At 38.3% G+C, this 22,928-nt stretch overlaps 3 protein-coding genes and 1 long non-coding RNA gene across 5 annotated transcripts; 1 reads left to right on the top strand and 3 right to left on the bottom strand.

Moving 5' to 3' along the window:
- Positions 1-1,183: 1,183 nt before the first annotated feature.
- On the bottom strand, positions 1,184-1,516 carry LOC139191199 (uncharacterized). The gene has a single exon (XM_070811771.1). It carries the CDS (start codon positions 1,514-1,516, stop codon positions 1,184-1,186), a length of 333 nt encoding a protein of 110 aa, XP_070667872.1.
- An 11,201-nt stretch (positions 1,517-12,717) lies between these two features.
- On the bottom strand, positions 12,718-14,911 carry LOC139191288 (uncharacterized). The gene is made up of 2 exons (XR_011575280.1): positions 14,612-14,911; positions 12,718-14,173 (listed from the first exon to the last, which is right to left on the bottom strand). It is a non-coding gene; the product is annotated as an uncharacterized lncRNA (long non-coding RNA).
- Positions 14,912-15,179: 268 nt separating this feature from the next.
- Positions 15,180-17,655, top strand: LOC103411708 (meiotic recombination protein SPO11-2). 2 transcript variants are annotated; one of them, XM_008350346.4, is made up of 10 exons: positions 15,180-15,463; positions 15,565-15,694; positions 15,792-15,929; positions 16,029-16,117; positions 16,212-16,340; positions 16,443-16,537; positions 16,744-16,806; positions 16,891-16,967; positions 17,061-17,188; positions 17,296-17,655. In XM_008350346.4, the coding sequence occupies exons 1-10, from the start codon at positions 15,299-15,301 to the stop codon at positions 17,428-17,430; spliced, it is 1,149 nt and encodes a 382-aa protein (XP_008348568.2). In that variant the 5' UTR covers positions 15,180-15,298; the 3' UTR covers positions 17,431-17,655. The 2 variants fall into 2 exon arrangements, with proteins under 2 accessions (XP_008348568.2, XP_017181650.2); XM_017326161.3 differs by having other exon boundaries at positions 17,272-17,655.
- LOC103411700 (G-patch domain-containing protein 1) lies at positions 17,552-21,512 on the bottom strand. The gene is made up of 11 exons (XM_008350336.4): positions 21,237-21,512; positions 21,032-21,116; positions 20,760-20,836; positions 20,619-20,643; positions 20,427-20,520; positions 20,271-20,337; positions 20,029-20,122; positions 18,998-19,170; positions 18,671-18,898; positions 18,486-18,602; positions 17,552-17,907 (listed from the first exon to the last, which is right to left on the bottom strand). Exons 1-11 carry the CDS (start codon positions 21,312-21,314, stop codon positions 17,842-17,844), a joined length of 1,104 nt encoding a protein of 367 aa, XP_008348558.1. The 5' UTR covers positions 21,315-21,512; the 3' UTR covers positions 17,552-17,841.
- Between the last annotated feature and the right edge of the window lie 1,416 nt (positions 21,513-22,928).

The following is a 22,928-nucleotide window of genomic DNA, read 5'->3' as shown; positions in this document are numbered from 1 at the left end:
TATTTCTCTATAAACAGACAGGCATGCATAGCCTATGCAGCCATAAGTGTTGGTGTAGAACTTTGCAAAGTTGTTAGCCATAGGGTTGGCATCCGGATGCCTTACTTACAGAAACAGACAAGTCTGCGTAACCACTAAGCTGTTAACTTTGGCTTTCTCTAATTCCATAGGTTGCGTAGCAAGTATCACAACACTTTAGGACTTGGTGTAAGTTGGTCCACGCTTGGCAAAGGTGAAGCTTATCAACTACGTAGCATGTCGGCAGTGGATAAAGCTTCGTATATGCATGCTAGCTTGTTTAACCTTTCATAAGAATGTGCGATTGTATAAGTCTAGCATGGCTTTACTGCTCGAAGGGCAAGCCGTAGGCAGTCTTCTGGAAACTGTAGGCTACCTTAATGCACTCAGTAGTAGCTTTAGGGTTCCAAGGCAGCCATCCATCAGATGTACTGCGTAATGTGCCCCATTCGTCTCTAGGGCCCGGTTCCCTTGGATTAGGCCAAGAGACCCAAAATCCTTCAGTTAGCTAAGCCTTGAAAAAGACCATTGTGGCTACTTCTAGGAATGTCAACGCAAGCCATCGTGCATCTAGCTATACTAAGGTAGCCAGGCTTATCCACATCTGGATATTCATAGTTTAGTGTTTATCCTCCTGTCTTGGAGAGCTAACTCATGTGGGTGTCGGGGAATTGGTTTACCCTCTCACATTGGAGAGCATAGTTGGTCCCTCGAGGGGCACAATTCCTGTGATGAGTCCCTAACAAAGGCGCGGTCTTCTTTTGAAGTGCAGGAATGATCAGTTGTTGTAAGTATGCAGCTGAGCCAAGTTGTGATTACTTCTGAATTCCTCATTGAAAAACGAGTGAAACGAACAAGAACTTAGTTATAAAGTAGGAACTTCATAACAACTGGATAGTCCTCAGCTTGTGAGGTGGTGCCCGTCGAGCTACTTGAGTCTTCGGGCTTTGATGTAGTGGGAAGTCACACATGGTACTTCATCAGATTATAGGCATTCCACTGCTTTTTGATCTTTTTGTTGTTTCATGGTGGTGAGAGTGTAATTACTCTTACTGCCTATTCTGCTAATCTTGTACGAACCTTCCCAGATGGTATCGATCTTTTTGGAGCCTTCTCTACGGGTAGTGATGAAGGCTTTTCTTAGGACTAGATCTTCGTGCTGGAACTACCGGATCTTGGCCCTTTTGTTGTAGCTAGAGAATAGCTGCTGCTGGTAAGCTGTGATAGGGGTGATAGTCTGCTCACGCTTCTCCTCTGCCAGATTTAAGCTTGTATCCATCTCCTTACTGTTCTGCTCAATGCTTAGTAGTAGAGCGGTGATACTCAGCTTGATGACATTGGGATGAATGATTCCTTCTGATCCAAATACCAAAGAGAAATGAGTCTCACTGGTTGCTCGTCTTTTGGTGGTGTGATATGCCCATAGATATCTGTGGAGTTCGTCTAGCCATTTTCCCTTCTTGTTGGTGAGGGATTTCTTGAGGCAGTCGAGGATCATCTTGTTGGATGCTTCGGGCCGCCTATTGCCTTGAGGATATCTCGACGTGGACATGTGCTGCTTGATGCCATACTTTTTGAAGAACTTCACCAAATCTTTGCCCACGAATTGCGGACTGTTGTCGATGATGATGAACTAAGGGATGCCAAATCGGCAAATGATATTCCTCCATATAAAGTGCTCTATGTCTATTTGAATCGTGGTTGTCTTGGGCTCTACTTCTACTCATTTGGTGAAGTAGTCGGTTGCCACGATCATCATGCCTCTACCCCTAGTAGAAGGCAGCATAGGTCTTACCAGGTCGATTGCCCACTTGCATGTATGGCCAATGACTCGTCTGCGGGTGTAACTCGCTGGCAGACAGTGCTGGTACAGGCTTATAGCGTTGGTAGCAATCGTACTTTTGTACTAACTCCTTAGCATCTTGGTGCATGGTAAGCCAATAGTAGCCTGTGTTAAGAGCCTTTTATGCTAAAGATCGACCTTTGGAGTGATTCCCATAAACGCCTACGTGGATTAAGCTTAAGACCTTTAGGTCGTCGGGAGGGGCTAGGCAGCGAAGGTGTGGTCCAGCATAGGATCTTCGGATGAGAGTGTCGTCCCTCATGTAGTAATGTGCTACCTTTATTTGGAGCTTTCTAGACTCCAACTTGTGACACTTCGCTTGTCAGCTCCGCTTCTATGCTTGGTTTGTCTAGATACTCCACCAGAATAAAGCTTTTTAGTTGGTGGTCGAGGGCAGAGCCTAAGCCAACTAGCACATCTGCGTGGGCGTTGTCTGCCCACGTAACTTAAGTGAAAGTGTAAGTCAGAAATGCCTCAAGTTGCTTGCGTACCTTCTCTAGGAATTGTGCAATCCTTGGATGTTTTGCCGTGTACTCTCCAATAGTCTGGCTAGTGATTAGCTAGGAATTGGAATGAATTGCAAACTTCTTCACCGCCAAGTTTTTTTCGATCAAGCGATGGGATGAATATTCTTTGGTGAAAACTAAAGAAAGTTCGTTGAAACTCCAGATATATTGTGGCGGCACGGTGTAGAACCAATATTGCACCTCACCTTGTAGAGTGGTGGCGAATATCTTGCACATGAGATCGTCGTTGTTTCGATACAGGATTATTACGCTTCAGTAGTGCTTTAAGTGTCTCTCCGTGTCTTCATCCCCTTTGAAATATATGAAATATGGCATGCTGAACTCACGTGGAGGCTCTGGCTACTCGATCTAGTCTGTGAAGGGTAACCTGCTTATGTTGGTCATGTTTCATCGTATTGCCTCATCAATGACCTCATTGAATTAGAAATTGCCCCAATTGCTTGGTCAAGAATCTCTCTACTTCTTCCTGAATTAGTCTTTGTTGGGGTAGTGGAGCTTTCGGCTACCCCCAGTCATGACTTGCTAGTCTAGGCTGCTCTTCCATGTGTTTGCCTCGTATATGCCGTCGATATGGTGCGTGTGGTACGTTCCTATCAGGCGAGCAAGTTCTTCGCAGGCTGCCGGTTAAACTTGAGCCTGATTGAGTGACTGTTTCTCTTCGTCCGTCATGCTGCTTACTCCGATGTGAGGTGAAGGGTGCCCTTGCGGGCTTAACCGTAAATAAACATTTCGCCAGGAAGGTTGCTCATGTTAACTATCGGAGTGTGGCCCCAACCATGAATGTATGCTTATCCATGGGCCTAATTGAGAGTGAGCGTTCCTCCACATGCTAAGACAGGAGTATACGCTATCTCGGAAGCCCAATCGAGAATGTACACTGCCTGAAAGCTTGGTTCTTGGCTAGTCGAATGGCTGCTTGCCGGGACGCTGTTGGAGAGGTTCTTTGTCTACCCTTGTCCTACTTCGGAACACCTCGTCTAGGGCACGTTGCATCTCGGTGTGCTACATGAGCTGGTTCACCAAAGTTGTCTATTGTGCAACGGCGCTCGTCAACTCTATGACTTGTCGAGACAAGTGTTGTTCTCCATTTGGGTTGGAATAGCTTGGAAGGAATGTGTCTCCTTGAGCAGTGGAAGTGTGGTAAACTCCGGCTGCGAGATTTGAGTTGGGAAGTGTCAAATCCGCAGAAGAATGTGGTGAAAATACTCCCAGTTGGATCATCGGTCCAGAAATTTAGAGCCGCGATGGTTGAACTAATCTTGGATCGATTTGGGCTACTTGAAAGGCCATGGGAGCAGACTGCTCAGTAGGAGCAGGTTGGGCCACGAGAATGGGCTGCTCGACATGAGCATGCTAGGCCATAGGAGTGGGCTGCTCGGATGGAGCAGGCTGGGCCACAGGAGCAGACTGGGCCACGAGAGTGGGTTGCTTAATGGGAGCAGGTTGAGCCACGGGACTAGGTTGGGCCACGAGAGTGGGCTGCTCGGTGAGAGCAGGCTAAGCCACGGTAGTAGGCTAGGCCACGAGAGTGGGCTGCTCGATGGGAGCAAGCTGGGCCACGAGATTAGGCTGCTCGGCATGTGGCACACATGGGTGCAAGGCTTGGGCTCAACTTGGCAACACATTGGGCTCGCGTTGGGATTAGAGTGACATGGCTTGGGCTGTGGCCATGGTGCCGTGAGCCTTGGATTGCATAGCTCAGGCCATGATGGTGACACTATTGACCTCGCCGCAAGTGGCTACCATGGTGGCCATTGCTATGGTTGCCATGATGGAGCTTTATGGTGGTGGTGACACCATGGACCTCGCCGCGGGTGGCTACCATAGTGGCCATTGCGGTGGTTTCCATGGTGAAGCTTTGTGGTGGTGATGCCGCTCCACTTATTGTCTAGTTTAGCCTCGTGGATCGTTGTGGTCCCATCTCTTGAACGTTGGAATTTTTGTTTGTTGAAGTTTCTAAATTTCTAGCCATTGTACTTTTCTTTTACGCTTTATCAAATAATTTTTGCAAATAAAAAATTCTAAAAATAAGAACGTATGAAAAATCTACAAATGGACAAGAAAATAGAAAACCTTGGATGCAAGAGTCTTCTACGAGTGTGGGACTCAACTCTCAATGAAAGCACCAATTTGTGGATGTAAATTTCTTCCTCCTTGATCTTGGACAAAATTGCACCTACAAAACAATTAACATCTTTGGTTAATGCCAAAAGCCTCACACGCCCACAATGAATAGGGGGTCTTTGCCGAAGAACCTACAATGCCAAAGTTAGAATTTAGAGAGAAAAGTGTTTAGAGAGTTTTTGGAGTTTTGCAAGAGTGTGGACCTAGGTTTTTAGAGAAAAAGGGGTTCAATATATAGAGCATGGCCGGTCCCCTTTTTGAGAAAAGGTGGCCTGACCTTTGGGGTATTTTTGTGTGAAATGGGTGATTTAATTGGTAATTAATAGATTAATTAGGAATAAATCCATTAATTAGCCAATTAACTCAATTTATATGGAATGTTTTGAAGGTTATGAAATAATTACCTTGTGGAAAATATAGGATGAGGATGGATGAAATAACTTTGAATTTGTTACCTATTTTGGGCATTTTTTACTTGATTGAGGGATGATTGTCCACTGCTCACGCGTAGGAATTCCGGTGTGCCTCGAGGGTAATTTTATCATTTTCACCCAAATATTCACATGTCACCTCTTGATTATTTTTGGCTCTACATAGTTGTCATTCCTTTATCATTGTTTTTCCATGAAACATTATAACAATATGGTAACAATTACATTGTTGGGATTATCCTTAATCAAAGCAAACAAAGTAAGTATTCATCTTCATGTCCAACCTGGAGGTCAATTAGGTCTAAACTGATAATGAAGACGCTTTAAAAATATGTGACTAAAAAAAAAAGGTTTTGAAAATATTTAAGAGATCACTTCAGTACGAGTAAAAATGATGTGAGCAGTTAGTTACACTTTCAAGATAAAATAATAACACCTTATCTACTACATTTTTCATTGTTAATGTCATGATACTCTGAATTATATTTTTGTTCCTAAATCTTATAATCATATACACATAAATAAAATAAAATTTGTAGTCCTTGTATGAGATTCTTACCTTCATTTCTGAGTTTCTTCTTCCGTATATACAATATCATCAATCTAACTATTAACATTCCTAGGAGTAAAACTGCAGAGCTGATGAGAATTGGTAGTTTTTTTCTTGTTGAACTTGCTCTTTTCACTAAGTGATCTGAAATATCCCAAATCAAAACAAAAATTGTGTGTGATTTGGTGAGCAATCTCTTATGTTGCAATAATTTTGATGTTAAAACCAGCTGCATTTAGCCATGCTGCTTCTAACTTAATTTTTGGGCAAAAGAACATGTAGTTTTGCTTTTATAATGGGCCTAAATCTAGGAAAACCTCACTAATTTTCACCATGATGATTCTAATTGCTTATCAAAACCCTCAGAGAGGAAAAATGAAAAAGAAAACATAAAATGTAGACAAAACCCCATTCCATTTTAATCTCAAAATATATGGTGATTTTTCTATGCACTATTGGAAACAAAAATAAAGTCTAGAAGCTACCTAGTTCTGAAGCTGTCATCCGTATATAGAGGTTCGAATTGCAGTTTTCTAGTCAAGTCATTTCTGATATCTAAATGATTGTAGTAGGAACTATCCATTAGTGCTAGGATAGTCTAGGGATTGTTCACAAAATTTCTAGTTGGAAGCCATATCATTGGAGTAGCTCTATATTTTGGGCCCTTTTGAACTTGTGAGTGGGCTGGTGACTTGTAACAAGTGTTTCACAATCATGATTTGTTTTTTCCTAGTAAATTTTTATTTAGTTTCACTGAAGGAAGTTCAATGAAACTAACCATTCAGAGTGGACCTGAAATAAAACACCTGGATCCAATGTAGGTTTAGTTCTTCATTCATTCCCACAGAAATACTGTAATATCAATCTAAGGAATTGTTTATTCTATTTTTTCTTTAGGGATAAAAATGTTGTATGCCCAAAAGTGTTTGAAGATAATTGATTTGATAATATGTGGGTTTCAACTTTGTCATGCATGCATTTGATAATTAGTTGGAATTAATTTAATCATGTCATTTTAAGAATGCTTTTGCTCTAACTTCTCATTTTATTTGGTGGCTGGCAATTGAGCTTCGTGTTTAACCACAGTCATCCCATTCACTAAGACATTGAGCAACTATATCACACATTCTAGCCTCATTCACATTAGCATTACACATGTTAGGGATGCAACAAGTTTTGTAACTGTCATGGTACCAATTGTTGTTAGTTTGTTCAAGTTTTGTAACTATCTTCCATTCATAATTTGTACAAGCTTTGTAACTTAGGAATGTATTTGGAACTTTGTTCACAATTTTATTTATTTATTTCCTATTTGATCGTTAAGACCTTCTAGGGTTTTTCATGACAAACATGAGTTTTCCCTCAATTATTCTTAGTGGATTCTAGGGTTTGCTAATGGATTCTACCTTGAGGTTTTAGTTCGATTTCCCTTCAATATATTTGTTGCATCATATATGTCATTGTAGATGGGTCAATTTGTTTGTTTGTTTTTATGAATAAACTTGTTCCTTGCAATACTCTTTTTTATTCCTATCTCATGTTTTCATTCACCTTATATATGTGAAATGAAATGCATATAAGAAGATGATATCTAAACAGATTCATGATTGTTTTTTTCTTTTTCTAACTTTGTCTACAACTGCTGAACCAAACTTGATTCATATGTGGAGATGTGGGTTGTCTGCCCCTCCCTTTGTCCAAGTCATGAATATGATACATAAGTACACACACACACACACACACACACATCTATTCATCTTACCTTCAGCCAGAATAAGTACATGCTTGCCCTCTTCCATCATTCATCAATTCCTTACAAGTTGCATTGTCTTGCAAACTGTTTTGTCCTTTTAACTTTTCTTTTTCATGTTTATCATATAGGTTTGCATAAGGCATGTAAATAGATTATACATATAGGCATGTGGGACACTATAAATGTTCCTATAGTGCATGAATATTTAGGATATTTTTTTAGTATATCCAAACCATATTAAAGTAGTGGAATGTAACTTTTTTATTAATTTTTTTTGTACATGTTGAACTTAATATCAAACCGGCGGGCAGCTAGTAGGGGTAGTCAGACACCTTCTCTAGGTGGTAGTGTTGCTGCCACCTCCACACCTGATATGGGCACGATGGGTGTCCCTCCGGTCATGCCTTTGGGGCCAACGGTATCTACGGCTCCTGCATCATCAACTTTTTTTGTGACGCACCTTGTACCTTAGCCCAGCGGACTCATCGACGGCCCTAGAGTTCTAAGAAGACTCAGCAATCTAGTGAGGCTTCATCTATCCATGGAGAGAGGTCTCATACAGGTAAGCTTGCTCTATCCATTGATAAGCTTGCTTCTGGTTTCATGATGGTTAAAGCAACATTGACATTAGTCTGTAGGCATGCTTGAACCTTCAAAACTATCACATTCCCATTAATTAGAACAAACTTACTAAGAACTTCGCTTTGAGTGCTTTGCCTCTATTATTGTCAATTCGTGTAATCCCACAAATAGATGCTCTCTATATTATTATTATCACTACTATAAACAATTTAAGTTGGCACACCTGGCCTTAGAAGCCAAAACTTGTTGTAGACTCGCAGTGTGAAGTCATATCAACAAGTTGTAAATTTTATTTTAACGTCCCCAATTGGTATAAACTATTTGAATTGTTGGGTGGATATGTTGTTTTTGTTGTTATATTGTCTACAGGTTTTAGGAAATGTTATAGTTTTAAGGGAGGTTCTGCCGAATTTTTTGTAGAAAATAGAATTCGTCTAATGTTTACTTTGTTTATTTGGTAGTTCAAAAATAAATAAATAAATCAGGAGCCCTTGCGAACTACTTAAGACATCGCAGACCACTTGCACCATGACCGAGAAGATCACCATTACGTGGGATCCTCGACATTGTGCGACTGCAACAAAAGAGCAGCACAGTGCGTTGGCCACTGACATTGGCTCGGTTATCAAGAACCATTGCCCCCTCATTTGGAAGTCAAGAAAAGTTGTCCTACCTGAAGTCAAGGAAGCCGTTCTTCATGAATTATTGGTAAGTATTTTCAACCTCAAATACTAAATTTTTATTAAAGTATATAAATTTTAACTACTATTTGTTTGTTGAGTTTTGCAACATCACTATGAACTCTCCAACCTCGATGCCATGCCAATCAAATGCAGTACATCAACGACCTTTGCTCCGGTAGGTTCACTCAATGGAAGAGCGACCTCCACAAGCATTATGAGCTATATGACGGTCTAGAGGTTGCTCTAGCAGTTAGGTGCTCAATAGAGTTGGTGGACCGCCAAGATGAATGGGAGTGGCTCTGCGGCCATTTTCAAGATGAGAAATACCTCGTACGTATAAAATTTTCTTTTTTTCATTCATTTGTTATAAATATCTAAACTAATACGTTTTTTTAATTCAACATAAAAAAAGTGAAGGCAAACTCGATCAATCAGTCGAAGAAGAAACTTCTTCAGCGATCCGACTCACAACACTTCTCTTATAGGTTGGAGGACCGACGTAAGGTACCCGTATATTTATTTTAAGTTTTCAATCTTTTTACTCTTTATTACACAATTGGTAATCTATATTAACACTTTCTAAATTTTTTAAGAGGGGTCAAAGTTTCCTGAAATTGACATGTTCAAGGAGGTGTACGTTCGGCCCGAGGATAAGCTAATGTAGCAGCTTCATGTAAGTTATTTCAATTTTTTTTAAAATTCAACTAGTATTAATATTAATTACATGTATATTCAAATTAATTTGTTTATTTCTTTTTTCTAGTCCACCATGGTGGAGAAGGGCTAAACTGTTCTGGAGGAGGTGGTTTCCCAGCTTTCCCTAGAAACCCCGATCAAGGAGGTGTTTCCCCCTGAGGATGCTGGTTTTCAAATCATGGCAGATACACTCAATCAGATGCTTGGTCGTCGGCCTGGGAAAGTTCACCGGGGGCTTAGGAAAGCCTGCCTTCAGGATCCATCTGCCTTATCCTCTAGGCAAAGAACATAAGAGGTCGAAACACTGATATCTAAAGTGGCAGACCTGAAAGAGTGGATTAACGCCCAGCAATCTCAAATTGTAACCCAAAACAATTTGATGAACCAAATTCATCGCGCACTTCAAATCTTTGGCATTCACTTCCCCAACGTTGAACCACCTCCATAAACGACCTCCCAACCCCCGTTGCAGCAGCTACGACCTCCTAGCCCCACGACGTAGCAGCAACACCACCAACTGACAATTGTGACGTCGAGGACTACCTATTTTAGTTTTGTTTTAAATTGTTTTCAAATTTAAAAATACTTTTTTTCAGTTGTATGTAGATTTTCAATAATTTTTTAATTCAATATTCTTTTTTACATTTTCTATTTTTAATTTCATTAAATTAATTTTTACATAAAACAATATTAGCAACATTTAAAAGGAAAAAAAATAAATAAATAATAAATTATTTAAAATAAAAAAAAACTAATTTTAAAATCTTACCATGACGGCCTCTGTATCCGTCGCACAAGAGTTTGTGGGTCGAACCTTTACGTCTGTCGCGCAAGTGTTTGGGGGTCGAACCCAGTTTCGTCGCTCGATACACACAACGACCACCAAATCCATCGCGCAATCTTCATTTTGCGTGACGAAGAGCTTTCCTTGGTTGCGCATTGCCTGACATCACAAGCTTTGCACGACAGAATTTGTGTGACTCTCTTTGCTGCCTAATGTTTCCAGCGACGATATTGCCCTTTGCGAGACACTTTCCCTTTCGTCGCCCAAGCAGTTATTCTTAGTAGTGTTTGAGCATACTAGTGTGTGTACATCCATATGACCAATTGGTTCGGATGAGAAGCTATCTTTGTTGTGTGTACATCCATATGACCAATTGGTTCGGATGAGAAGCTATCTTTGTTGGTCCCCAATTCTAAGGCTAAGTAATAAAGTTTCAAATGTAGTTTGTTTAATTAATTTTTTTTTTCAAGAGTCGCCATTGGAATTTCTGGCTCTTATCTTAATATTCACTCATCAGGTGTATGTTATTTATTGGAATATAGTAAACTTTTCATAATAAATGTGCTACGAATAGCATCATTGTTTTCTTACAAAAAATAATAAATAAAATAAAATAAAAATTGTAGCTATTGTGCTTTAAAAATAATCAACTGTAAAATAAACAAATGAGTTTTTAATAAATTGTATTTTAAAAGTGTTTGGAGTATGAAAAGTTGTAGGGAAATGTTTGGTAAATCTTAATGTAAAAGTGATATAATTGTATATAATAAAAAAAAATATCCATAGTAGTAAGTGTGGTGACGACAACAACGGTGTCTTGGGCAGTGGTGGTAGCACCAATGGTGAGGGTCCATGGGTAGTACCAATAGTGGGATGATGTGGTGGCATAATAAATAATGTCATTTAAAAAAAATTAAAATATAAAAACTCATGAAAATATTACATGAATTGAAAATATTCATTAAAGGTTCAACTCAGCTTTTTACTAAGGATTTTCACTAAAATAATTTACAATAGACAAACTCATAGACTACTTTGTCGATTTTTATTGTCAAGAACTAAAGTTAAAAGTTAAGATAATCTCAGGAATCATTTTGGATAAAAAGTCCTGTTTTTTCCAAAATTATTTAGGTCTAATGGGAGGTGAACACGCAGTACACGCAAACACGATACGTCCCGAAGTCATCAAACAAGAAAATCAAGCCACTGCTCGCAACTTGCAGCAGCACTGTGATACATATATATGCGCCTTCCAGGCAACAGGCATGGGCGTTCGAGTATCAATCATACAAAAGATCTCCATAAAGTCACAAGAACCTGATGGACGACAAAAAAGAATTAGCATGCAGAAAGAGAGATAGTCTTGTCACTAATTCATCGGGCAACAAAAAAGGCAATAAAACTGTATTTTAATTGCTCTAAAGAGCATCTCTCCTAGTGATATGGCTATTAGCGACTGGCTAATATGACGTTAAGCGGAGGGAAGATAGCTCGAGAATATTGGCTACTTGAAATTTGGACCACCATCACTGATTCACTGTATATGACCACCGTCAGGATCATATCATTTCATTGTTACGAAATTCTACTTTTGGCTTTTATTATATAGCATATAGGGTCATCCTTTTCCTACCAAACTACCAGCTACCTAGGAAGTTAGGAATTTAGTTCGAAATATCGCTCTTGGTTTTGGGTTTTGTGGACTATATTTACGCGTATCACGCGGGATTGGAAGGACCAAAGGACGCTCGCTGGGATTTGAGAAACCCTAGTTTGAACTGGTCTTTGTTCTTATCTAATAATATGTACCACTATACTACTATATATAATTATGAATGATGATAAATTGTTATGAATGTAGTAAGATCTTTTCTTTGTTTGGATAATTTAAGATCGATAACAGCGGGTAATAATAAAACGGCTGAGCAATGCAACGTCCTTGTATTGTATTGTATGGATCATATATATATATATATATATAGGAGAGGGGGAAGTATTATTATTAAGGTTTTTTTTATCTACACTCCACGTATTATTGAAACATCCACGTATTATTGAATACATCCACATATTTATGAATATACTTTACATCTACTTTTTAATTACAACTTATCTAAATACATCCCACACCCTTTCTTATATTGTCCTTACACCCATCACTCTTTACATACACCGTACATTCTCTACATACACACCACATCAACCTTGCCTAATTCGTATTTGTCCGTCTATTTCAAAACAAAAAAATAAATAAAGCTTAAAGAAAAATCCATAATATGGAGAACTACGAGTCGAAGAACTCCAGTCAATGAACATCATTCCTCACATATAAAACTAGAAGAGCTCGAAAGGGAATGAAGTATAGAAATTTTGACTTTACCGACAAAATTAGTTTGTCAGTAAAGAGTATTTCCTGACGAAAAAATTCATCAACCATTTGACCTTTCTAGATGATTTTTTTATATTTCGTCAACTCAATTTTAAGGCGACAAATCTCAGCCATCAAACTGTACCGTCATCATGATAACTTTCAACAAAATACTTTGTCGGCAAAGGTATTTGTCAGTAGAGGGTGTTTCAAGCCTACAAAATGCATCTTTTTGCCAACAAGAGATGTTGCCGGCAAAGATATTTCATCGAGACGGTTGTCCTCTACCGACAATATTAACTTCGTCGGCTAAGACTTTTAATTTATAGAAAATAATAATAAATTGAAAAATACAAAATTGTTTCAAAAATAATGCTTCATTGATAGGTAATGAAAAAAATGTATAAGTACAATGGTTATACAAAAGTATTCTATTATACAATACAATTATCCTATCCTACTCTCATTCCTCAACATCGACTAAGCGATATCCTGCAAAAGTTATACAAGTGGTAATTATTATACATGACAACATAAGAAAAAGCATCCTTAGCATGAGGAAAATGCATTCAATAGATTTGACACAAGAAGCTGTTGAAAATTAGAAAATGGAGAAGGACTGCAATAAAACCATAATATTACAATAAACAATGACAGCTGAACCAATTTGTCAACAATAAACCGTGAAAGTTTGCAGCAATAAAGTACAAATTAAAAGTGTATGATTAGATTTTGACTTTTTTTTCCAACTGTTGATGCCCAATATTAAAAAGGAAAATTTAAATGATTGAATATAGAAATGTTCTAGACACTGAGCATGAATGAATTATATCAAAAAGCCATTAGGCCGAAACGAATAAAATTAGTATACAAACTAGACCGTACTCGTCCCGAAAGAAAATGCTAAATGTAAAGAGAAGAAAAGGACCCACACAAAAAAACTCAGAAAGAAATACAATTTAAACAACGATGAAGATATTGGAGGGGGACTAGAGTCTCTGTGCCCACTGATCTCTGCATCCTCTTACTTCCCCTGCCTTCTTCTTCATCTTCCTCATCTCCCTCCACATTTACCATCCACTCTTCCTTTCCTTCTCATAGAAGCAGCAATTATCTTGTAGTTGTTCAAAGGATATTGCACCCCATGAATAACTGTTGAACCTATCTATGATCTCTACAAGATGGAAGTAGCCTAGGTTCACAACCACATTACTCTTTGCCCTTTTCAAGACAGTCTCGGCAAAGTATACCAACCCCATTTGCAATGCATCATCCTCATTTCCGCATTCTTTAAATGCCCTTTCAAGCTCGACACAAGTCACCGAAATCTTTTTGCTCATTTTCTTGAAGACGGTCTTCGCTTTACTTTTTCCCTTCCTACACTTACCCTTGCTACTCTCTCCAACGAAACCAAATCTCTCAGGAACATGCTAAATCAAAAGCCTAATGTCGAAAGGCTCAACCTCTAGATCATAGGATTCATTACAACGAAACTCATAATGAGGTGAAAATCCTTCTTCGTAAACCAGGTCATTTCGCAGCCTATCAAATACGTGAGTCCCTCTAGGTCTTTCACCCCTTGATTAGCCACTCTACGAAGCAACAATTCATGCACCAATTAGCCACTAAAGGCCAATCTATCGACACACTCTAAGTGTCCAAAGCATGATGCCCTAAAGGCAACAAGTTATGCGTCATTAAACTTTTGACACATGACTTCTAGCACATGACTTGGTTGAGAAAGGTTGTTAACCTTCCCCTATACGGTTCTTCCTCTTTTGTTGGTACTTGAAACCCCCCTAAGTTGCCATCTCCTATACACGACAATACAAGTGTTCAACATAACCAAATTCTACAATATATACTCTAAACACAGCCAAGTTCAACAATGTATACTCTTAACACAACCTGTCAACAAGTTTGCATAACAATACATCTACCATAAACAAAGCATCAGGACTTAAGCAATATCAAGTTAATTCAGAAAATTAACAAAGATTTCATGAACACACATCATTCTCAACTCAACAATATAAGTTCAACAAAACAAAAGTGAACGACCTAGCCCTTGTACACAACCAGCCAACAACATTTCATAAGCCCGCATCCGACCTAAAAATTCCACAAATATCCACCAATTTCAACTAATTTCATCAATGAACATGCATAATTAACCTTAAACACTAAATTAATTAATCAAATTTACAGAAACAACAAAATTTATATCTAAGGTTCCAAATTTCCAAACTCACCAAATTTTAAATTTACTTTGGGATATGAAGTATGAGGAGTACTGAGGAAGCAATGACTCTGAACCCAACTTCAATCAATCAAGCACCATGTCCTTTATGTGAAACCGACTGGACAACCTCAAATAAACTTGCCTGATTTTTCTAAACTTCTGTGTGGAACTGCAATGAGGTTAGAGACGACAAGCACAACACAATTACGACATGGTTTTGAATGGCAAGGAAATTTTCGAACGGGAACGAAGTTTTTGACGAGAAAGAATTTGAAATGGCTTGCGGGAGATGGGAGTTTTGCGTTAAAGTGAACAGTACCGGGTGCTTTTTGTTAAAATTCCCTTTTTAATTAATGATGGGTTGTTTTCAGCCGTTTAGATTTGAATCCAATGGATCTAATTCAGTCCACACCTAAAATCCACAACGTATGGTCCACACCTAAGGTCCGTAAAGTGTAGTCCACGTCGTAGAAAACGCGATCAAACCTATTTTCTTTTTAAAAATGAGAGCAGTGAAACAGCCCAGAAACGCTACCAAAAAATAAAAAGTTCTTTAGCCCAATGGGTCATTACAAACAGGCTGGAGTATCCAACTGCGCAGCAAAACGACACCCCATCAATATCTATCGAGCGCGCCAATAATTCAAATATCTGCGAAAGATCAAAGGGGGCACCTACTTCCTCAAATTCCAAAAAAATGGAAGACGACTGCAAATCCTCCTTGAATTTCTTCTCCGATCAACAGCTCTGCTACGCCGACATCCTCGCTCCGCCGGAGGCCATTGCCCGAATCCAAGTCGCCGTCCTCAACTTCCTCCGAATCCTGACCTCTCCGGCTCCCGCAATCTCCGACCTTCCTCTCGTAATCACCTATCTCAACTCCTCATTTCAATTTTCCGCAGCTTCAATTCACATTTTCTCCCCTACCAAACAGAAAATAACTCAAAAATTGAAAATCCACAGGTCACTAGAAAATCAAGCAACCGCCGCTTCAATCAAGGCCTGCTCACTCAGACTTCGTGGATTTTCCTGACAAACGCTCTCTGCACCAGGTCTCTCTCACGGCCGAACGCCGCCAGAGCTTTTATCAGAGGTTAATTAATTGATTGATTTACTAATTAATTATATTTATTTGTGTATATTTAAGCATTTCTGTGTTTGGATTTGTAATGTAGAATTTTCTGTGACAGTGTGGAAGTTGATGGCGATGTGCTCTCGGATTTTGGGGCTGGATAAGAAGGTCACGCAGAGGGAGCTCTTCTACAAGTTGCTCTGCGATTCACCGGATTATTTCTCGTCTCAGTCGCAGGTGAATCGGACTATCCAAGGTGATCACCTTTGCCAGTATCGACTTCAATTTTGTTTCAGTCTTTCAGAACTTTCCTCAAACACATAGAACGCCGAAAATTGAATTTATACGAGTGCAGATGTGGTGGCATTGCTGCGCTGCAGCCGTTACAGTCTCGGGATCATGGCATCTAGCCGAGGGCTTGTTGCCGGTCGCTTGCAGTTGCAGGTGAATCAACATTGCAATCTGTAAATGTTTACATGTCTGTGGAGAAATCAACTCTATTAACTCTTAATTAATTAGTAGATTAATCATGCAACAGGAGCCAAACCAAGATGTTGTGGACTGTGCTGCCTGTGGATTTTCGGGGCATAATATCTCTGGGGACTTGAATTCCTTGGAGAAGTTGATGATGAAAACGGATGCGAGGTACATCATTGTGGTGGAGAAGGTACTTTTCTATTGACTTTCTCCGATTTCGACTAAGATTGTGATTGTTCTTCCCCAGCTTCTAAATTTTGCAATAGTTTTTCGCTTGCTGGGATATTTTTAGCATGCAATTTTCCAGCGGTTGGTCGAGGACCGCGTGTTCAACCAAATTCCCAGCATTCTGATCACTGCCAGAGGGTACCCGGATATAGCAACAAGGTAAATTTCCACTTCCTGAAAGCAAATACTCAGAACTCAAGGCTTATAGCTTAAGCAGTTAAAAGATTTTCCCAAAGTGCTCGTCGTTCAAGTACTTCGGCTGCAATTAAATTCGACTCCCTCTCCCCAATATCGCTTTCCTTTTTGGTTGAAATCCCAATATCGCTTTTATGAACTAAGTAGGCCGTTGACACTGTTGAATGAAGGATTCTTCTTCACCGGATGAGCAGAGCATTTCCCGACTTGCCAATGTTAGCACTGGTTGACTGGTATGGATGCCCTTTTCTCCGTTTCACTCTCCAGTTTTTAACATTTCGAGTTCTCAGCTTTCAAGTGCTGGGTATTTACTGAAGGAACCCAGCTGGGCTAGCTATTTTATGCACATTCAAGTTTGGAAGCATAGGGATGGGCCTGGAGGCTTACAGATATGGTAATCTGGTTCCTGTTTTCCTGCTGCTGAATAACAATTTGTTCTTACGTAGAAAGAAACTTACAAGGTCGATCGGTTTATGGCGTGTTTTAGCTTGCAACGTGAAGTGGTTGGGGCTGCGAGGCGAAGACCTAGAGCTCGTACCCGAACAAGCTTTAGTTCCATTGAAACCAAAGGACCTCCAGATTGCCAAGAGCTTGATCTCATCGGAGATCTTGCAGGTTAACCGTTTAACCTGCATCTCATAGAACTGTATTTTTACGTTACTGAATGATTCAAGTTTTTCGGTACTTCGCTGAAATAGGTTCCGAAAATATCTGGATTGCAGGAGAATTACAGGGCAGAGCTGACATGGATGGTTGAGAGTGGTCAGAGGGCAGAAATTGAAGCTCTGTATTCTCAAGGTTACGATTACCTGGGGAAGTTCATCGCAAGAAAAATTGTGCAAGCCAACTACATCTGAACAGAAGAAAACCCAGAATCATCACTGTTACTCGAGCTTCTAGCCATGTAAAGTGTAGGCTTTGGTTGCATTGTCGCCTTGAGATGGCGACAAAAGAACGAGAATGACGAAACCAAAGCGCTAATAGAAAACTGAATTGCATCTTCTAATTTCAATCAACAATCATAACAATGTGAAAACAACTCCAGAAATAATGTATAAAATAGTCTTATCCTCTCACCGAAATGGAATCAACAGAACTACAAATGACACTTTGATTTTCTTTCAACTGATTACTACAACAGTACTAAGGGCGATCGTTATATGATATTGGTTATAAACTCGACTTATCTGCAATGTGCAGATCACGATGCTTAAGTCTCAAAATCGGCTAAGGAAAAGAATGACCCCTCAATATTTCTAACAAAATCTTCAGCCCCTCCTCAATGGGAGACTCACATTTTTCCCTTCCACCACAAAAGTTTTGCTGCCTTCCAGCTGCACACACAACCCACAAGTTCATGGCTTGCGTAGACAAGACGATACGAAAAATAAACTGGAAAAAAGAATGACTCCAAATTCTGAAAGAGCATGTGTCCTTGCCATTTACTGGTGACTAAGCACCCCCTCAATAAAAATGAGATAAACCTAACTTTACGAAGGTCTCAGTGCTCTAATAAAAGCATTATATGCCTCGTTTGCTGATTTTTATTGGATTGGACTAGCCACTGTATTTAATGTATGTTGAAGCAAAAAATGGATGTCAACTTTAAAATCTTGTCCGTGTTTACTTCCATCCCTAATGTGTTTACTTCCATCCCTAATCCATCTTCTACTTTCAATTTGGACAAGATTTGAAAGACGACATCCATTTCTTGCTTCAAGATGCATTGACTCTAGTGAATTACCCGATCCAATTCAATCCAATACTAACCACCAAATGAGGCCATTCTTAGCTCGAACAATTAAAATAGAGGCCATATTGTGAGAATTCGGTAATGCAACATGGTTCAGATTAAGACAATTTATTTTGCACTAGGATGAGAGTACTGCTTAAAAAATTTTGGGTGACGTACCTTTTGTCTCAAGTAAGCAAGAGCATCTCTCTTTGAAGAAAAGTTGGAGAAAACAGAAGATGAATGTTCATCGATCAAAGCTTTCAACGTTTTCAGCTTCAATGACTCTCCAGATGCCTGGACAAGGAATAGAATTAGTGCCGGAGAAATTCTGAGAATCACAAATGCAATTTTGGAGGACTCACCTCACGAAGGAGCTGTTTACAAAGCTTTTTCAGCTTCAGTTTTGGTTCGTTGCTACTTTCCATTTTCAAAGATTCATCTCCTTTTTGTTTCACAGGAGAACCAAGATCAGCAGAATCTTCATCATCACTATCATTAAATGAAGTTTTTTTTCCCTCAAAGTAGCAACCAGCTACTTTCTTTTTCCGGTCCTTGATGCCTAGTCCTTGCTTTCCAGTTGTGGATTTATCCTGGAAACATAAGACGCGCACACGGTGATCGTCTAACCAATAATGCAACTCTTTTCAGTAATGCACATTAATGAAGGATCCAACCAGGAAAGTACCTACCTGAACAAGATTGTAAAGATTTACTTGATCATCCTCGTGAAACATTTTTCTCTCATTACCATTTTGAGATATTTCTAATTTTCTTCTTTTCATCTCTGCTCCAAGCAAACCTCCGCGAATAAACCCATATTTATGGCCCCACCAATCTAGAGGAATTTCTTTGCATACTTCTCCTGTAACAATGTGATTAGATCATTACACAAAACAATGGTTCAAGCAAGCAACCAAAGAGCACGAGCATGAAAAAAAAGAGTAATTTCATAAAAACTTCTTACAAAAATTTACTTGCTTTTGACACAGACGAATCTACTTTAAAAAGGAGAACCACATAAAATAAACTAATGATTGAACAGTAGAACGTGATAGTAAATTGTGGCCTTTTCATATGTAAGAAATTTATATCATCACACTTTGGCGAAAAACACTTCAAACTCAAAACTTTAGAGGAAAACCCAACTTACTTTGTAACACCAAAAGGAATTTCACAACTCAGAATAAATTTGCAGCATGAAAAGTAGATAGATGAGGGTTTTTCTACAATTAAATTGATCTCTTGAAGTGTTTTTTCTATAAAACTTGTAGCTTCTGAGGTGTTCTATCAAATTTACCATTAAATTGTAGGCGCTCAACAAAATATTTATTATGGGGTCACCTTGACGAGCATTCTCAATTCTCAACAAAGGTCAATAGAGTAAGTCTGCCTAACGTAAGAGTTTCGGTGGTGTTGTTTCATCAATAATCCTAAACTTTTCTTTTGTTTGATTGGGCCTCGGGTGTCTCCCTTCCTATTGGGACCCCTTAAACTTTTCATGAGTCAAGACTTGAACACATTAGGGAGCATAAATATGAAGACCTAAGAAGGAATGAAACAAAATTCAGACAGAAATCGTCGACAACCAAGGAAAGTTAACTAAATGTGATGCGAAAAACAAAGAATCAAGTATCAGGTCCATTGATCTTAGGAGTCAACTCATGATTTGAAATACTAAATGGTTAATTTCCTATTATGTACATCTAGTCCAGGTTATTACCTTCAGGGGATATAACTTGAATTTCAGATGCCTTGTCTGACCCTACTTCTCCATCCAGATCGAAATTAATCCCTGGAGACGCCGCCCTTCTGACCTGCAGTATGCATGTAAAATCACAGTAAGTAATGGCAAAACGCATGCCAATTATGAACTCGAAACCGTGCATCCAAATTTCATAAACCACATACGGGTACATGTATACTCATTTTGCAAGATAATAATTTTCAAGGGTTAAATCTTACAAGGATTCCTTCAATATCCTTAGAAGAATATGCATTGACAAGCTTTCCTCGTTCTCTTTTCTTATATCTGATATCCGTAGACAACAGGTAGAAAAGGTTTAGCATCAATAAAACATCTAATGAAAAATCAATAATTTAAAAGATGTAAAAACCAACCTTCCCTGTGGGCGAGTAGCCTTGGCAACAGGTTCCTTAACATCACTAGGCAATTCAGTATCACTTTCCTCTTGAGTGGCGTTCGGCTCAGCAACTATAAGATAAACAAACACAATACTCCTCAAACTACTACATCATAATTCCTCACATTCCTCGTATACAACAACTAAGTTAATCTAGGCATATACATACCTTCATCGCTGGGTTGCGCTGCTTGCTGCCAATCAAAAGCAAAACAAACAAATAAATACAATACACCACACGTCGGGAAGGCTTTAAGTAAGCTTGAAATTGATTGAATTAATAGGATAAAAAAAAATGTAAAAAGCTTACAACTTTCAATCTTTTGAGGATACTATCGAATTGGGTCGTATCGAATGCCCATTGGTTAGGCTTCTCCACACCAACACCTATTCAACACAATCATAAAACCAAAGACCTATAATTTTTCTGTTTCCATTCACCAAACCCCAAATAATAAAAAAAATGGCATTTCCAAGTTGATTTTTACTTCAAACCAAACAACTAAACAATAAAAAAAACTTGATAAAAATTGAAATGCAAATATATATATATATATATATAAAAGAAGGAGAAATCCAAACCAGTAGTGTCCTGCTTGTTCTTGACTCTGACATAACCTTTGATCCCCTGCTTGTCTTTCCCAAGACCTTCTCCTTCTTCCCATCCCTATATTTACCAAAAAAAAAAAAAACCATTAAATAATTAACTTAATTAAAAAAGGAGCAATTAAAATGGCAAAAAATTGAAAAGCATGTGGGATTATACAGAAGAGAGGCAGAGGAGCACCATTTGTTTCATAAGGCGGAAAGCGGCGGATTTTCTGGCGACACCGACGTAACAGAGAGGGGCTTCGGGTGAGGCCATGGTTAGGGTTTTGTTCTCTGACTCCGGCGACCTCCCAGACACGACCCGCAGCCGTCTCTGTCTTTGTTCCGGAGGTCGAGGAGTAAAGAGAAAAGGAAGCTGCAAAGCGGAGGCTCCAAACCTAAATAGAGGGACTGAGGGGCCGTACCGTGTTGGTGGAACACTACAAGATGCGACGTCGTTTTGGCTCACCAACTTCTTCTTTTTGTGGGTTTTTGGAGCTAGTGCTTGCTTTATCCCATTTTTTGTTTATTCTAAGTTTTGCTTACTTGGATTCTTAATTAGTAAACACGCCGTAATGTGATTGAACTTAGAGCTGGTTAGGTATTGTTGTGCTTTAAAAAAAAACTATTTTTGTTGTACTGTGAGAATAAGCTCATTTTTGCTGCTTCACGTTTTTAACTTTTTTTCACCCAAAATTATGAAAATAAGTTGTTTTTAAGTGTTTACCAAACACCTTTTTTCGCTCAACTTTTTTTTATACCCATTTTTTATAAAAGTATCTCAATACCAAACCAGTACTTAAAATATAAAATATATGTATTTGAGTCAAAATAGTTAGAATTCAATTAGTTTGCAAAAATAAATTGTATCTCAATCGGCTATAAACAACATATTCAAGATTAGATTGATTTTATCCCAAAACATCAACTAAGCCAATCACAATATAACTTTTTGGTTTGATTTAGAATAGACGAAAAAATTTTAAAAAATCGAACCGAATTGAACCAAATCAAATCAAACTAAATTCAACAATTTAGTTTGGATGATTTGAGCCCAAACCTAGTCCTTTTATTTTGGTTTCGTTTTTACGACATTGTTAATCAAATTACAACAAAATAATTTCCTATATATTTTTCTTTTTCTAGTATGTCGAAATATACTAATATTTAATATGTCATCAAACTTCAAGATTTAGTAACTAATAATCTAATATAGTCATAACTCAAGGATCAATAACTCCATAATTTAATAAAGGAAACTTTTTTTTTAAATGTAATATGAATTTATACACATTTTTTTTAATTTGTCAAATGAACTATGAATTTATACACATTTTTTTAATTTGTCAAATGAACTAATATTTTAAGCAATTTTTCATATTAATTTTCATAAATCATTAATTTTTCATCTCACCCTAACGCAATTAAATTTTTCATCCAAAAAAGAAGTTTGTGTTTAAAGTCATTCGGATTTTTTACTTTAGTTTTACAAATTTTTTATTTTTGTACAAAAAATATATGTATTTGGTGGGGAATAAATTGGTTTTGAACTTTTCTCTACTTCTCTTTGGAACAAACTTAAAGATATTTTAACTATTTTTAAGTTTTGAGGGTTCAACCTGGTCAATCATGTCCCTCAATTAAAAATAGAGCTTAAATGTCTGAAATAAACTTAAAATGTCCATAAAAATCTTGAAGGGGATGGAGTGGAAGTTGAAATATCTTAAATAACCTTGAAAACAAGTAATGTGTCTTACGGTGAATGACAAATTAATGATTTCAGAAAATTGATATGACAAATTGCTTAAAATATAAGTTCATATGACATTTTTAAAAAAAAAATCCTACTATAAAACTTAAGGGCCTATTTTTAGCTACATCCCTTATAACT

Source organism: Malus domestica, chromosome 14, assembly GCF_042453785.1.
Source record: "Malus domestica chromosome 14, GDT2T_hap1".
NCBI lineage: Eukaryota > Viridiplantae > Streptophyta > Magnoliopsida > Rosales > Rosaceae > Malus > Malus domestica.
The sequence above is the reverse complement of the archived record's forward strand: the minus strand, read 5'-3'. Positions and strand labels throughout refer to the sequence as shown.